General features: G+C 32.8%; 1 protein-coding gene across 1 annotated transcript; it reads left to right on the plus strand.

Annotated features, from left to right (window-relative positions):
• The first annotated feature begins 1,929 nt into the window (after nucleotides 1-1,929).
• Nucleotides 1,930-3,142, plus strand: LOC135135631 (transcription factor Adf-1-like). Its single transcript, XM_064064723.1, has 3 exons — nucleotides 1,930-2,065; nucleotides 2,206-2,365; nucleotides 2,423-3,142. Exons 1-3 carry the CDS (start codon nucleotides 1,933-1,935, stop codon nucleotides 2,883-2,885), a joined length of 756 nt encoding a protein of 251 aa, XP_063920793.1. The 5' UTR covers nucleotides 1,930-1,932; the 3' UTR covers nucleotides 2,886-3,142.
• Nucleotides 3,143-17,793: the final 14,651 nt, after the last annotated feature.

Raw genomic sequence — 17,793 nt, forward strand, 5'->3', positions numbered from 1 at the left:
CAGCAACTCCGAGATCATGGTACCTTCAACCTCAAACTCACGATCGCGGCCGTGATAGGACAGAAAGAATACTGCAAGCTGAAGAACAAATTTTGGAACGCGACGAAGAAGAGCCCGACATCAGCACTCGCCGACTTGCAGCTGAAGTTGGAGTTTCACACCGTTGTGTAAATTACTCCAAGTGGTTGTTACCCCAGTGTCGTGAACGTCTTAACTTTTTAAAGTGCATTTTGTTTACGAATGAAGCAAGATTCACGCGCAGTGCCGTTCTCAACAGCCACAACATTCAAATTTGGTCCGATGAAAATCCACATGCTCGTCAAGAAGTACATACGATTGTTGTTGTTATTACAATACGTGTAGTATACATTTCTAAATAAAGTACTTACTATACCCACATCGACTAGTTTTCGCGGCCACGTTCTGCACGCATTTTACATTGTCGCCGGCATACCTGTTATACTATCCTCAAACGTATTTGGCGTTTATGACTTCACACCAATTTGACTCCCATTATAATTCAATAGGCCGTCACAACCGGATGTCTTAAACCCGCTCACCGATACCTACCTGAAAAGACCTTTTCTGGTAAAAGCACAGGGCAGGACTGAGTTTTGCATTTACCGACAACTGCGCCTTTCGAGTTTTTTATTTTAAGTAAAAACAAAGTAACTTTGTACTCAATCATTTTTTATTACAGCACAACTATTTACTTATTAACTACTACTGCTTATTTATTGATCGAAATAGTCACTGTCATCATCACTCGACTCTTCTAAATTAATAATTAACGGTGTTATCAACCGTGCCCTGTACTGGTCTTCTTCTTTTGTGGAATGTCGTACACAATTGGCCCACATTTCGGCAGTTATTTTGGAAGCTTCTTCCCTAATTATGTCAATTGTTGCACTACTAAATTTTGGTGCCGTATTATTCCTTCTTATATTATTTTTCATTTGCGACCAGATTAGTTCGATGGGGTTAAATATACAATGGTACGGCGGAAGTCTAATCACCCTAAATCCACGATCTCGCGCCATAGCATCTATTTTATATTGTTTCTCAAATTTTCGAGTGTGTAACACTTCTAATAATTGTGTCAAATTCGCTCCGAAGCCAGGTAGGTACAAGCATTAAGGATTATATTGTTTGAGAAGTATTTCTTGGAAGTGGTTAACGACTTAAATCCGGTCCCTTATTATTTTCGGAAATTCCGTTATTTAAGTGTATTAAAAGTATGTTTGAGACGTTATCCTGTTACTTTTCAACTTGAGTTTGCTTTGAAAGCATTTAAAACAGTACACGTGTGTCAATATGTCGAAGATAACTCAAATTAATTTATAGATTAAATCTTTTCCTGAATTTATTCTTCAAGAAGGCACTGTGTTTTGTAGCTTCTGCTACAAACCGCATTTCTACTTACAAATATATGTTTTTGGGATCACCGGCAAAATTTTTTGCTACAATATTTCGAAAAGTATTTAAAAATAAATTGTTACAAAAATACTAATTAAATGGCCTGTTATTATTTTTTTTTATTTATTTGTCACTATTTAATGTAAGACAATAATTTTTAAAAATTTTAACAAACAAAATTACTCTGAGTCCGGTCCTTCGCGTCTCGACCGTCCCTGGCACGTGGCATGGTTTACATTTACTAAGTTTTATGAAGGGTCGGCTGTAAAGTACTTTAAACGTCAAAGCCATAAACGCCAAATATCTCTGAGGATAGTATAATCTGATATCGTGCTAAAGGTGGAATTCCTATATGACGACTGAAGCGACTACAGCCGCGCCGCCGCTATGGTGCGACTCTAGCGGCACGACTGAGACGACTCTACTCAGGTGGTTTGAGTCGGACGACTCAACTGCCTTGTGGAGCAGTTGAGTCGTATCAGCCGTCGTGAGAGGTGTACTAGTTATATTTCGAAAATGGATGATTCTCAATTAATCGAGTTAGTGCGAGAGCATTCAGGCCTTTATAATCCAAAACACCCTGAATATAAAGACCTTAACATTAGGGAGAACGTATGGATGGAAATTGCGGCTTTATTAAAACAACCAGGTGAGTGTAAAACTTTTTTCATAAGTAGCTATGAAGCATGCCATTGTCGACTTGTTTAGAGGTAGTAAAGTTCAACTTTTGCGACCAAGGTTTCAAAAAGAAGATTGAGGTTATGTATCAAATACTTGCGCCTGTTTTAGTGGAAGATTGTAAAAACCGATGGAAAAATATCAGAGATACGTACATGAGGCGCAAAAGAAACAAAAAACCGCTCACAGGATCCTCCCGAGCAAAGAAATTACGGAAATGGTACCTGGAGAAACACCTTGTATTTCTAAATCAGGTTGATTGCGAAAGGGAGTAAGTAAAAATAAAAATAATTATGAATGAAAGTGAAATTGGGGATAATTTTTTTAGGACTTTGACAAATATTGGGAGACCGGAGTCACAAAATGGTAATATTCACTATGAAAGTCAGTCAACAGAAGATGTAGATGAAGAAAAATACCTAGATGATTGTCAAAATGATACTGCAGAGATCTTCAATACAAACATCATGGAAGCTAGCACTCACTCCGCCACCGAAAGTGTTATTGAGCCAACACAAGTAGTACTTGATAGACGAAAAACCACTAGCAAAAAAGCTTCTGATACTATAGCTGAAATATTAAAAAAAAATGCTGATAATACAGCTGCATTACTATCGGCTCTTGTTAATAAAAAGCAAGAACATCCTATTGATGTTTTCTTCCAAAGCATGGCGGAGTCTGTTAAGAAACTATCCAGTGAAAGACAAATTCGTGCCAAAATGCATATTTGCAACTTTATTGGCCGACTTGAATTAGAGGAAATCGGTTGCTTTGATGATGTTTCTGTATAGTAAACCCAGTTGATTTGTAGCTAGTAAAATTTACAGCCCAATTAACGGATATAGAGGACAATTGCCCGTTATTGTCCGTTAATGGGGCTGTAAAGTTTTACTAGGTGCAAGTCAAGTGAGTTTAATATACTCTTTCATTTGAGATTTATTCTAGAAAATTCACCGAAAGTTTATTTTCCCTTGAATAAGCAGTTCGGTAAAATATTGCAGGTCTCTATGTCCACATTTTAAATATGGCTGAAAGTGGCGACCGCAAGAGTGGAGACGAAAACTGTCATTTCTTATACTGTTACTGTTATTATCTGTATTATTTTTAATGTATATATAAGATATATTTATAAATAAAATGTTGCAAAATAAAATTGAAAAATTTTTCAGATATACGGGATATGTTGGAATTCAAGAGGGAGGGAAATTCTGTCGAAATAACCTTCGATCAATTTTTACTTTCCGAGCGTAAGCGAAGGAAGTATTGTAATCGAGTCCGTCTGTCTGTTTGTCTGCCCGTCTATCTGTCTGTTTGTCTGTCCGTCTGTCTGCCCGTCTGTCTGCTGTCTGTCCGGAGAGATTATCTCTGAAACTATTGGCCAGGTTGTTGTCAAATGTTACATCTCTATTATGAACATCATGTAGATGGTAAAACGCTAACGAAACTATGGCTATTCATCCCCAACAATAATGTGATGACGTCACTTCAAAATCGTACATAGTAAATGCGTTTTAAATTGTGTAAATTAACATAGTCTTACATATGTAATTTATGACTCCCTGTTGAGTTTTTAATCGAAACGTCCAGATTTTTGAAAAAAAAATAAATAAAATTTTGAAACAACATTTTACAATTTAATTTTGAATCTGCAAAACCAAATACTTTGAAATCTTACAGATGTTTTAAAGCTAAGACAAACATAATACATTTTTAATCAAAATATATTTGCTTATCCCCTCCAAAAAATTGATGTCGTCAGCTTAAACTTTTGACGAATAAATCCTAACTGAAATGTGCAAAATATGATGAGTTTTTACTTGTGATTTATCATTCGATTCATATTTTTTGGATTTACTTATACAGGGTGAATTAATGAATGCGTGAATTTATTTTATTGATTTAATCAGGAACTGCAAAACCGAATACTTTGAAATTTTGTGGATATTTTAAATTTATCATAAGATAAGCATGGTGAATTTTTGATCAAAATGTATTTGCTCGCCCCCTGAAAAATTGATGAGGTCGCTTCAAAATATTCCTGAATACCTAATCCTATATCTGTAATTTATCATTGTATTCATATTTTTTAGATTTGCTTATTATACAGGATGACAAAAAAATTTAATGAATCAGTCAATTTATTTTATTGAATAAATCAAGAATTGAGTATTTTGAAATTTTTTGACGTTTTATAGTTATCATAAGCATAGTTAATTGTCAATCAAAATATATCTGTTTATTCCCTCCAAAAAATTGATGACGTCATCTCAAAATTTTGCCGAATAAATTCTACACAAAATGTGGAAACATGATGAGTTTTTACTTGTGATTTATCATTGCATTTATAATTTTCAGATTTGCTTAAATAGGAGACACAAAAAAATTAATGAATGAGTCAATTTATTTTATTGGTTAAATTAGGAACGCCTCATTCCAATTTTCTAGAAAATCTTGGGATTGCAATACTGTTTTTTTTAGTGTTACACTGCACCAATCCACGTTGAGATACGTGTCCTTGCAAAAATAAAAATTGTGTAAGGTAAAAACTTAAATCGAAAATGTTGGATATGTTTTTATTGTACTTTAGGTGCTAGGGAAGTTCTGTCGAAACAACTTTCGACTAATTTTTTAAAATTATTTACACACGGTGACTCAAAAAAAATTAATGGATAAACCAATATATTTCATTGATCAAATCAAGAGCGGCCCGCCCCATTTTGCCAAAAATTTGAGTATACAATACTATTATTATTATTATTATTAGTACTACACCTATCAAAATTCATGCATGTGTCCTTGTTAAAATGTTCACGTCATCACAAAATTTCGCTATAGAAAACTCACTTGAAATATACGCATAGTCTACTTCTTTGCCTATAATTTATCAGTCCACACATATCTTACACTCAGGAAGTAAAAATGAAAGTAACAAAAATAAATTTAAATCTTTTTCAATAATAAAATCCAAGGGCAAATAAATCAAGAGACTTTGATTATAAGACAGTCTCAATTCATCGTTCCACTTCAATAACAGTTTTTATTTAAGAACAACTGTCTCATCTGCTGGTTAAGCACTAGACCTCTTCCTTAGGTACTAAATTTTGAGCGACGCTGCTAATTGTTCGAACAGTAATAATTTATTTCGTTGCTGCCAATTTTATTTCTAGTTTTCTAGCATCGCATTAAACACTGCGTTTCCAAGCAAATTAAGTGTGAAATTTATTTACATAACACGCTCATTAATAGGTTAATTACTTTGTTGAACGCAAAGTCTGTATCTGTTCAACCAATGTCAAAACTTTTAATACTACACATTTACATATTTTATTTAAATATCCGTCGTTTTCACACCCGAAAACATAATTTCTCAGCTTGTTTTTACGAAAACCGTGAAAGTGAAGGCAGTGGAGACCAACTTGCCCATTCGACTGTCACGGATTAGTGAAGCTCACCCATTTCCAGTGAGAATCAAGCACCAGACGATTATTACCATAGTTACTGCTACCACTGCAATTAGAACATCCATCTACTCTTCCACTCGTTCCGTCTACTCTACCGCTTGCACTTCACAATTATTGCAGTCAATACATTCTCCACTCGAAGATGACGTGGCTGAAATTTGTGAAAGCAATAAACGTGTCGTTCCATGCATGTGCTAGGTGCACGAGTATATTGTAGCTATACATTTTTTTAATGTCACTCCGCGTGGGTGTGCAAAATTGAAACGCAAAGAATTCCATTTCCATATCTGCTGCCTGAAAAAACTGCCGAGCTGCCGTTAATACAATACATCATGTCGATGAATTTTTCCGCCTACTTCTTATGATTAATTAATCCGGAGTGTACTTGCTCAAAGCGTTGTCCTTTGATACGACAGTCCGATAGGCTGCACACTAAGTAACTGTCGTGCTTATTCATGAATTCCATAAATGAAGTTCAGAAAATTTCCAGCTGCATTGTTTCGAAAGACTAATTGTCTACCGTCTGAGAACACTATGACGTTTTCAGTGGGTCGACGTACAATTTGCTCGATGCCTTGGTCTATTACAAAAAAACGGTTTCGTATGCACGCGATACATGGAAGAATTTTATTTGATTTATTAGAACGAACCATCAGACGTTTATTAAGTATGTCAGATTAAAGATTTCTATGAAATGTAAGATGTTGTACCCGCAAGCAGTGCATGTCAGTGCATTCGAAATGAAAAATTGCAAGTAGCAACGAACGTAAAAATCGCGGCAAAACAAAACTTGAAACATTGCGTTTTGATGTCAAACTTGTGAAATTAACGACTACGTTTTTTGCAACCCTCTAAGCTTTGGAAAGAATTCTTTTTGTTTCATCGGTGCTCAATGGTATTTGACGTTAGTAATCTTGTACACACCGTTTTGCGTGATGAAAAGGGGACTTTCCAGGCTTTTGAAAATATGGCAACACAACAGGACATAAAACGTCTAAAGGCGTCTTTGAAGATACAAAATTACAAAAATTGTCAACACTAACTTGAGTTGTTTTTGTAATTTTGTATTTTCGGGAGAATATACTTATTTAACTGAAAAGATTTAAATTTTTTTTGGTTTTTCAATGTTCTGGTTTTATAATTTTGTTTATGAAACTCATGGAACTATGATGCAGGAGGAAGTGTCCTATGACCTTTTTGGGGATTAGATCTGCAACATGGGATAAACTAACCGCGGCGCACAAGTGACCAACACCTTATTCATCTACTAAGTTATCCGAGTTTCATAGAAGTGGCTATAAATATATGGCCTACAATTATTTAAACCTAACATTCCTCGTCCCTTAAACACAGTCAAACAAGTCTAGCTTCTTCGATAACTCATAAAATGTTTCTATTACAAGTTAAAAAAAAAGTAGCTTATTAAACTGCACGCCAAAAATTTCCTTCATAAAATTTTGTGACAACATCAACTTTTCAGCACGAATAAATGTACCAATTTTGATGAGTACAGTAGCACGGTATTCCCAGGATTTAAAAAAAAAATGACAAAAAGTAAAATAAATTGTTTCGTTGTAAAAAAATTAAGATAACTTGTGTTAATAAAGTACAGAAGTATGCGATTCTGAACATTTTAAAGAAGATTGATTTCACAAAATTTTAAAGTGGAGTATCAACTTTTTGGAAGGGGATCAATGGATCATCCACGATAAGCTTAAATTATCACAAAATTTCAGAGCAGTTTCATAGTTTCTAGTACAAAATGAAAAATTCTGTGAATAGGTATGCTAACCAAAATTTGTCTAATCCTTTCCACCAACAATCTAATGACGTGATCACAAAATTTTGCAAAGTAAATATACGATTTGAATTTTCCAAAATTGTGATTTATGAATCCGCCCTTATATTGCACCTTCGAAATTCAGGTTTTTGCGAAAAAAAATTAACAAAATTTTACAATTTAATTTAAAAACTACGACACTGAATGCTCTAAAATATATTTTAACAATAATTAAAAAAAAAACTAATAACCGTTAACAAATTTGGATTGAAAGAACAATTTATTTAAAAATAATGTATGAAGGAAGGTAACTAAAAATGTGTTTGCAAAATTCCAGATTTTCATCTTTAAATATGGCGCGTATGAAAATTTTTAAATAAGGCCACGAGCATAAGCTGAGTAAGTACTGTAATGGAAAAATAAGCTTCCCGTTTCCGTTTGCCCGTTGTCTGTGTCGACATGTATTATTGGACAGATAATCTCCAAAACTACTGGACTGATTGTTGTCAAATTTTAGGAATATTTTATTTTTTTATTTTTATTTTATTTTATTACGTTCCCCTACAGGCCGGTGGCCCAATTACAGGGGAACGGGGGACATACACAACACCCAGAGCTGGGCGGGAATCGAACCCACGACCCAAGGTGTAGCAGGCATGCACGAAGCTACCTAACCCACCCGGGTCCTCGTGTAAGATATGGCACGACGCTAACCAAAATTATCTGAACATCGCCACCAACAATTTAGTGACTTCGAAATTTTACATGGTAAATGCAACTTAAATTTTATAAAATAACGTAGCGTCGTACCTGTGATTTATGAATTCGGCTTGGTTTTTGACTCTATATTTTCCCAAAATTTTATAACAAGATTTTACAAATTAACTACAAAACCGAATCCTCTGAAATCTTGCAACTTTGTTAAAGGTATTGTAAATTTAGTAAATCATTAATCAAAATCTATCTTTTTATCCCCTAACACTCCAAAATTTGATTGATTAAAAAATATTTTTCAAATCGAGAGACATAAAAAATTGACTGTTTCAAAGAAAAATATGTTTTCTAACCGAAATAATGTATAAGTTCCCAAATAAATGCTGGGCGAAGCCGAGAGTCAAGGTTTCAGGCAGAACCAAATGTTGTAAAAAATATTCACACTACAGTAAACATTGTTATTTACATCTCTCCGCTTCGCCTCGTATTTATTTAGATTCTCTTATTTTTAGTCCATTCAAAAAAATTGGTCTAACTTCATTTTGTAGTATACACATTTTTGTAACTCTCGGCTCCGCCTCGGGTTTATAAAATGTACACAAAAAAATTGAGAAGACACTGTTTTAAGAAAATTGTATGTTTATTAAATGTGATAATCTCGAGATTTCCAAACAAATGTGAGCCTAAAGCGAATTTTGTTAAAATACTCGAACCGAAGCCGAGAGTTGCAAAAGTATTCACCGATTCTACTTCGGGTCTGATTAAATACTGGGACTATGACTTCAGATCATATGCTCAGTTTTAGGAAACATGCGCATATACAGGGTGATTTCGAAATATGTGTAGTATTATAACCACGGCATCACGTACCGTAGTAATATGGAAATATAGAAAAAACGAATTAAAACTCGAATGGGGCAAAACCCTCATGAACCACCTTGATGCGATGCCACTGATCCACCTTTTAAAACGTAGGTGGCGATGAAATCACTTTCAATTTAAAAGTTAAACCGGTAAATTTTGCAGATAAGCTTCACCCCTTGGTTCTCGGCAAATAAAAAAAATCATCAGAATTGAGATAGGGTGGGTGGGCGGGCTTACATTTTTCCTATTTGTTGTAATATGTGTAGACTTCTTTTCATAACAAGAAACTTAAAAAATGTTTAAAATGGACAATTTGTATAAGGAAATATGCATTTGGCAATTAGGCTCCGCCCCATAATTGCAAAATGCATATTTCCTTGCCAAAATGTACCATTTTAACCATGTTTTAAGTTTCTTGTTGTGAAAAGATGGCTACATATATTAAGAAAAATAAGGTAAAATATAAGCCCCGCCCACCCGCCCTATCTCAATTGTGATGATTTTTTTATTCATCGTGAGCTGAGGGGCGAAGCTTAATTGTAAAATCCTTATTTGCTTACAAAAATTTACCATTTTAAACGTGTTTTAAATTTCTAAGAATAAAAAAAAATCATCACAATTGAGATGGGGTGGGTGGGTGGGGTAAATATTTTGCCTTTTTACTTGACATACATAAAAAATGTAATCCTAGATTCTATTAACGAGTGATCAAAAAGTTTTTAGATTAGAGTTGGCCATAGAAATATTTGTTACGTCTTTGATTAAAATGCAAATGTCAAAAATCCAAATTATTGAAATACAAAGGAGATTATGCATGACATTTGCAGTTTAATCAAAGACATGACATATTTCCATGGCCATCTCTAATCTAAAAACTTTTTAATCACCCGTTGTCTATATAAAATCCAACTTGCTTTCAGAGTGATCAAAACGAAATAGGGGTGGGTGGGCCATGCCACTTTCAACTTTTTCTTAAATTAATTAATTTTCAAATTTTAAGGGGGTTTACGGAAAAATCAAACTTTTGGCAAAGTGTCTAAAAAATGAAAGAAAAATTAATTCAGACAGATTGCAACCAAATAAAACGAAAAAACTGAGGCTGTTGATGGTCCCGAATTAAGAATTTCGATATATTCGGTTTCAAATTGACTTTTTCAAAAAAAAAAACAAAAATAACCGTATTTTATTTTGGTGATTCTGAAAAAATCCCAGAAGTTTGAAAAATAAAGCCGAAAACAAATTCTGGAACTTGAGATCAAAAATAGCATCTAAATCTAAATATTTTGGTAATTTTTGTAAGTGCTCGGGAAAATCTCAGTTAAATATAGAGCTTTCGGCAAAGTTGTATTTAGAAAATTCGAAAAATTGGCATATTTAATTTTAAGGACTCCAAAAGAATGATAGGAATGCAACTAAAAACAACTCAGAGTTAAAAATCAATAATAACACCTCTTGTGATAATTTTCGAAAATGCTTGAAAAGTCAAAAAGTTCACTCCCTCTTCATTCTACTGACTAGTCTTAATATTGTTCAGTCTGATCTTAGCAAATACTAAGCCCGCCCACCCACCCTCTGTTTTCTTAGAGAGCTTATCATTTGCTAAAATCAGTCTTATCTTATTTATTGATTCAGAAATATTTTTCAGATCTAGAGAAAAATTACTATTTTAGGGAAAAATATTCACATTTTAGGAATGTGCGAGGCGAAGCAGAAAGTTGTAGTTCAAGGAGGAACCAAAAGTTGTAACAAATATTAATATTAACTGTTTTTACCAAATCTCTGAAGTTACAATGAATATTATTATATACAACTGTCGACTTTGTCTCGCATTTATTTAGGATCTCTTTTTATTAATGTATTCTGAAAAATTAGTGTAAATTTATTTTGTAGTGTACACATTTTTGTAACTCTTGGCTCCGCCTCGGGCCTAAAAAATCTATTAATTTAAACATAATTCAGATACAAAAAAAATTGAGAAGACACAGTAGGTACAATTATGATTTTTTATAAAAAAGTGCACATGCATTGTTAAAAGTTAAACTGGATTATAAATCACAACTGCACACTACAGTAAGTTTTATTTAGCAAAATTCTGAGTTGACGTCATCACATTCTTGGTGAGGATCAACAAGAGAATGGGTTGGTGTTCAACCATCTGCGAGATATTCTTAAAATGTAGATAAAATAGCAATAATATTTATTGTATTACCTATATCTTTCGCTAGTGGACTACAAGACAGATGAAATTAATTTTAGCAAGTGAGTTTTAATCATCATCGCCATGTTAAAATTTTAATATGGAGTTTACATCTAATATAGTCAGAACAGTGCAGTGGCAAATAAAAATTTTTAATTTTAATCACTAAATGGTTCGTAGAGAAGAGAAAATTACATAACAGCTACAATTTATTTTCAAAGGAGCAAAATCACCATGTTGAATGAATTATTAAAAAATGATTTAGCAACAATTTAATTGCTGGCAGTAAACAAAATATTTGCACTTTATAACCTGATTTCATTTTATTACAGAGAAGCACACACAAATAGTCCGAACACTCCAGATAACCATCATGCTGTAATAAATATCTCTTAAAAACCCAATAAAAGCATCCATTGATAAAATCAAAGAGAAATAAAATGAAGAATTGTACAAAGTGAGACAATGGCAGTAAAATTGGTTTATTTCAAGTGCTACAATAAAGACATTATGTCTTCATATCGCGAGAATGTCCTACTTTAAAGGCACTTTTCACGTAAAAGAAATTCGTCTGTTTCTGTATAGCAATTTGCCAAGCTTGTCAAAGCTAATGCAGGACTTAGCGTTCTTGTAAAAATAGATTTAAGAAGACAAAACAATAAGAAATGGTTGAAAATCTCCAAAAATATAACCTCAGGTTTTCAAATGACAAAAAAATCAATAATCGTCAAAAGATAAATGAACGTTAAGTTATGTCGAGTTTTACATTTTTGAGAACCTGCAAGACGAATATTCTGAAATTAAAAAATGCGGATTATTTTTGTAAGAATTTTGTTACGAAATTAATTATTTTCCAGCGTCCTGAATAAATCACACCGATGAGTTGTCCAGAGTTTCTTTTAAATAACCTGAAAACACGATGTACAAAGCAGATGAAAACAAGTTCGAAGTCTTGACAGCGAGTACAGAAGAAAAACACATTTTGTTGGTTGAAAGACGTGATTAATAAAATGCTACTTCAAAGAAAAATGAGTGGGAAAAAATGGCTGAAGAAAAAAATAAAATAAGCGATAAAATTGTTAGAAATGTTAATACAAATCTGATAGCAGGATAATGTAGAGAATTCATTAGCAACTTATTGTGGCCCTTTAATGTTGACAGAAGTACAGCGAATGTAAAAGAACGTTATTGGTTTGTCAAGATGAAAAATGACTTCCAGAATTGCATACCAGCGAGTGCTGAATGTTTAGTCGGTAAAATTCCAGGGGGAAAACATTCTGGTTTATTACACTCCCTTCATGTAGGACTGTAAGCACGTGAAAGAATGATTATATGGTTTTAGTAGAAGCGTTATCAAAATGTTTGTTGGTGGTTATTTTGGGATTTATTTTACGTTTGAAATTTTTCAAAAATTAAAAAAAAAAGAATTACAAGCAAGTTAACTCAAAGACCGTAAAATAAAAACAACGTGAATTAACTGAACTTTATTATATTTGAAAAAAGCACAGAGTAACTTGAATCTGGAAAATCACAATGGAGTCGTTACTGAAGGTGCTGTTTTGAGTTGAATAGAAGCAAGGGAACGAACAAAGACATAGGGCGGTTAATGAGATCAGATTGGTAGATTATGAGCTAACTTAACGGTGGTCCGTTGTCAAGAATAGTCAGTCGATTGTTGTCAATGGTGTTTGATTATTATCACTTCTGTTATTGTTTGTTTTGACGTTATGAAAACGATTGTTTTTTTAGGAAAGCAAAAAAACAAACTGCAGAATGGTTCATTTAAAATGCAATTTCAAAGAGCGTTTTATATTCCTAAAACAATAACAACAACCGCTTTATTAATTAGACTAACCAAAAAAATAAATAAATAAATAAAGCAGGAGTCAAGTTTTTTGCAAAAGTGTATTCCGTCTTTCTGGAAGAGAAAATAAAGTGGAATTTTTACATAATTTAAAACAATCTGAATATCTAAGGTAGCAAACTTGACACAGAATATTGACGTTTCTTTCTAACAAATTTTATCCACAGTCTTGTTTAATAAGGATTGAAATGAATCTTTTATCATTTAAAATTAAAATGCGATTATTAAAAATCAAATTATATGTATTATTACAACGGTTAAAAACCCTATTTATAGTTTTTGAGACCTGTTACCTCATGTGGCTGTGTAAATAAAGCATATTTAATTAAAATTAACAGTTCCCTATAAAAAACACTTATTTTCATATAATTCCAATCAAAACGTCTTTAAAGAAATAGATGAACCCAGCAGGTCACCAACAGCCGCACTGTATCTTGTGAATAAACCTTAAATAATAACTCACTTTTCTCATTTTGTATGAATAAATATGTTTTTATGGCTCCACAGTGAATACGGTCCTTTTATACATTTTTTATTTATTTGTGAATAAAATGTTACGTCCAAACTCGCCGAGAAAACTACACTGAATACACCGCACCAATTTCACTTTTACACTTGACAGATTTAACTGATCAGAGTTTGATTATCCTTGTTACCGTGCGGTAAACCATCTTTTTTTTTGTATGTACGTAATAAAGAAATTCAAACGCTGGTCAGCTTTAATTCCACAAGAGAATCCAATTTTGTTTGCGCATAATTTATCCCTATACGAAAAGTTGAATTGACACTGGTCAGTAATAAACGCTGTTTCCATGATGAGAGCACAAACGAAAAAAGACTTTTATAACTTCGGACAGCCGAATGAATATCGAGCTTCTAATAAAAACACCAAACTAAAAAAGTCCCTCGTGGTTTGCCGACTGGACAGGCTTTTAACTCAGCGCCAATTATCAAAACTTGCAATCGCAATCACACAATAAAAATGGTTTTTTAATAGTGCAGATACAGTTCCGAATTTTAGTGAGCAGTTCACCCATAAAATATCAAACACACCTTGACCAGTCTGAACACTTCGGTAAACTCTTTAGATTTGTAAGACGATAAATATTTTGCATAAATATGTCAGAGGATCCATTAAACAAGCTATACAATGGTGTACAGTGTGACGTGAATACTAATTGTCAGCAGCAAGGTAGAGGCTTACACGTCTTTAAATATTTTTTAATGTCAAAGTCAGGCTGGAGCCACACTTTCAGAAGTTTTTGCCTGTATAAGAGTTACATTAATGGGGAAGGATACGGTGTCAAAACACTATTAACAAGATTTTTTACAGACGGCTCACATTTAAGGAAACTTTACTGCGATGGAAGTAACCAGTTTTTATTAGTGCGGCTGAATTGAATGTTCTGCAGTCAAATCGTTGCCTTTTGGAGAAAAAATAATAAAATGTAAGTCCTTCGTTGGTAGGTATTAACATAAAACTGGCCCGATACGACCAGCGTCTCACCGATAAAAAAGTAACATAAATTTGCCCAGTACCTGTAAAAATTCTTTCCAAAAACAAATTTCCGATCAGCGTATTTACATAAGAAACCTTTATACTGAGTTGTCTTAAAGTTTGTTTTTTGATGCCAATTAACAAAACAAAGAAAGATATACTTAACAGTTGTTGAGCAACCTTCATTTCCAAAAGTAGGAAATTATGTAGGTATATAAAATTTCGTGTAAATCTGTCTGTAACTTTTTCTGGTAAATCGTTCATTTATTTATAGCAAAAATAAAGCTCACTTTAGAAAGTCTCACCCTAAAAGAAAAAAAATTCGTTGTAAATGTAATATACTGACCGGCAAAAAAGCCGACCACCCTGAAATACATATTTCACAAAATCGCGTTAAAAATTATTATTAATTTAACTGGTGCTTGTTATTTTATTTAAAAAACCATTCAATTTGTACACAGAATGTACAAATTGGCTAAAAAAAATCATTAGTTAAAATACAATTTTTAAAGTGTGTCGTTTTGCAAAATATTTTCCGGTGGCCGTTTTTTTTGCCGGCTAGTGTACATTGTTGACGATGTTTCCAGTAATTATTATATATAAAACAATTGCAGTGCCGTGATTTTTAAAATCTGTGTTGTAATTTATATGTTGTGCACAGATAAATAAAAGTAATATGCCCTTTGTTGTGGTTTAAATAAAATTAATATTTCTTATACAGAGCATTCATAAAAAAATAATTATTACATTTTTCTAATATCGATATTTCAGGTTATTTAAGTAGAACATCCTATATTTTATTACTGCATCTTATTCTATTTATTGTACTCTTTCTACTTACTTTCTTACTTTTTTAAGAAACATATCGAAATATTAGAAGAATGAGAACAAAAAATAGAATAAGGTACAGGGTACAGTAATAAAATACAGGATGTTCTATTTGAAAAAACTGAAATATCGATATTTGAAAATTGTGAAGTTTTCGAATTTTTCTACCTTTATTTATCCTTTCGCAAAATATTGTAACACATATTTTGAAAAATAACCAAATTGCGAATTTTTTGTGAATCCTTCCGTTGCCAAAAAAAATTTAACAAAATGGAAATAACGTGACAAAATCGTATTCGGAATTTCAAATATGAAGGGAATATATAAAAATATATGGAGGTTTTCATAAAAAAAGTGTCACGCGTTCAAATGTGTTAGTGTAGTTAAAAATAATTTTCGAGTATAGTCCCCAAAAACCGCACAACTTTTTTTTTCTAAAAACAAAAATTAATGAGATATCGAGGACCGCGAGCTTAGTTACTCACCCTGTACATCATAGTGTTGATAAAGGTCTATTTTATTTTTTAACATAACACTTTTTGACATAAAAAATTATTTTTATTTCAAATTCAAATCATTTCAAACGGCCGTTGTCGTTCCCTCCCACTTCCACGCCAAAATGCGAGGGTACCCCACCTTTTTGAAACCAAATTCTCTGGTTGGGCATATTACCCTTTTTGTGGTTTGGAAAGATAGCTAACAGAGCGGGAACTACTCAGTCAAAAAGACAGTATTACATTCTTAGGTCCAGTGTACAAAGAATGATTTAGTCATATTTTCCCAAAAATGGGAGATATTCTATGGATTTCAGAGAACAACTGGGAATCATTGATTTATTAACTGGTGAAGTCCACAGTGAATTAACATTTTTAAGAAGTCTTCAGAACTTGTATTCAATTTAGTATATGGCTAGTTTAACCGTATAACATTTAAGTCACCAAAAATCATCACGTTTTTGGAAAGTACAATGTATTATGTGTTGTATCCTTAAGAGGATAATACTTGACGAAACTTTTTACAACTTTTTTGGACAATCTGCTAAATCATTCAAAACTCGATTGTATTTTCAATGAATTTTTAAGGTTTTATCGAGATAACTAAAACGATATCTTTGGCAACGCAAATAAAACGTCAAAAGTGTATAATGTACGTACTAAGATCCTGATTTATTCGGAAAACCAGAAATATAATACAGGAGTATGGGTCAGTTGCACACTCCAGGCAGAAAAATTTGGAAGTGAACTTAGTGCCGCTGGACAGTTGCGCGCAAACTACCGGAGAAATAAGGGACAGTTGTGCACAGGGGCCAAAAAAATTACCATATAATTTGAAAAGTTAATTCCATAAATAGTTGTGCTTTTCATAGTCAGAGGTGCCAATTAGTGGGAAATTGTCCGAATTGTGAATAATTTTCTTTCTAGCGAATCCTGTGCGCATCATTTTAAACACCGGATAATTTTCTACACTTTGTTAATAAAGCAGCTAATACAAAGATTTTATCTTAATTTTTCTACGACTAAATTCACCGTGAATTAACTTTTGTAATGTCGGCAACTGGATATTGGTATATTGGCAGATATTTTTATTGCTCTTAAATTGTTTGCCAATAGATTCAACTTGTAAAAAATTAAACTGTTTATTGAGAAATTATTCTTATCATTTATCACTTATCAGCTAGGTACCTGTAGCCAACGACAACCCATAAAATCCATTATTTGTTCGTAAGTGTCCTATGACCTTTTTGGGGCAAACTAACCGTGGCGCGCAAGTAACCACACCCATATACAGTTTCTAATTACTCAAGCGTAAGGTAATAAATTGGGACAGCCTTTGAGACAAAATTTGATAACTCAAAATACCTCATAGACAGACAAAATGTTATTTTCTTTCACATGAGTAGTAATTGCCGACAAATCCGTTTTTAAATTAATTTAAGTTATAGATCATGAAAATAATGTTTTAAAAATACAAAATAAATCTAACAAAAGAAATAAAAAAATGGTCCAAGATTACTTCGATAGAACTTCTCTCCCTTGAAGTACAAAAAATATAAAAAATTTGTGTTTTCTGATAATCTTTATACATATAGTAAAAACCAGTGGTGTAAATGACACCTCGAACCCACAAGGAGATGCCATCCGCAGATATGCATACAATATGAAATGTATTCAAAGCAAATTACCAACGGAAAAGAGTGTATTATTATCAGCGTACCTGCTTAACTTCAATTGTCTATGTTTATACATCGAAAGAATGTCACATAGAAATTTGCTTAATTTGAATGAGTTGCCGCTTCAAAACAGAAGACTAAAATTGTTAATTAACCCACAATGGAACAAAATGTTTTGAATAGGATTATTATTATTCTTATTTGATCATAATTAAATAAAAACGTGAATATTCTCACATTTTTAAATTAATCAATAAAAAAGTAGTGTTGGGAATAAAACGTTGCAAATGTTTTCGCGAAAATTTGAACGTTTAGAGAAAAAA

Source organism: Zophobas morio, unplaced genomic scaffold (assembly GCF_036711695.1).
Source record: "Zophobas morio isolate AGI-343-1 ecotype UQ-CSIRO unplaced genomic scaffold, CSIRO_AGI_Zmor_V1 ptg000024l, whole genome shotgun sequence".
In the NCBI taxonomy this organism is placed as follows: Eukaryota; Metazoa; Arthropoda; class Insecta; order Coleoptera; family Tenebrionidae; genus Zophobas; species Zophobas morio.

Coding starts and splice junctions, on each gene's coding strand:
- LOC135135631 (XM_064064723.1), top strand. CDS start 1,933: ATGGATGATTCTCAATTAATCGAGTTAGTGCGAGAGCATTCAGGCCTT. Junction 2,066..2,205: donor GGCTTTATTAAAACAACCAG/GTGAGTGTAAAA, acceptor CGCCTGTTTTAG/TGGAAGATTGTAAAAACCGA. Junction 2,366..2,422: donor CAGGTTGATTGCGAAAGGGA/GTAAGTAAAAAT, acceptor TAATTTTTTTAG/GACTTTGACAAATATTGGGA.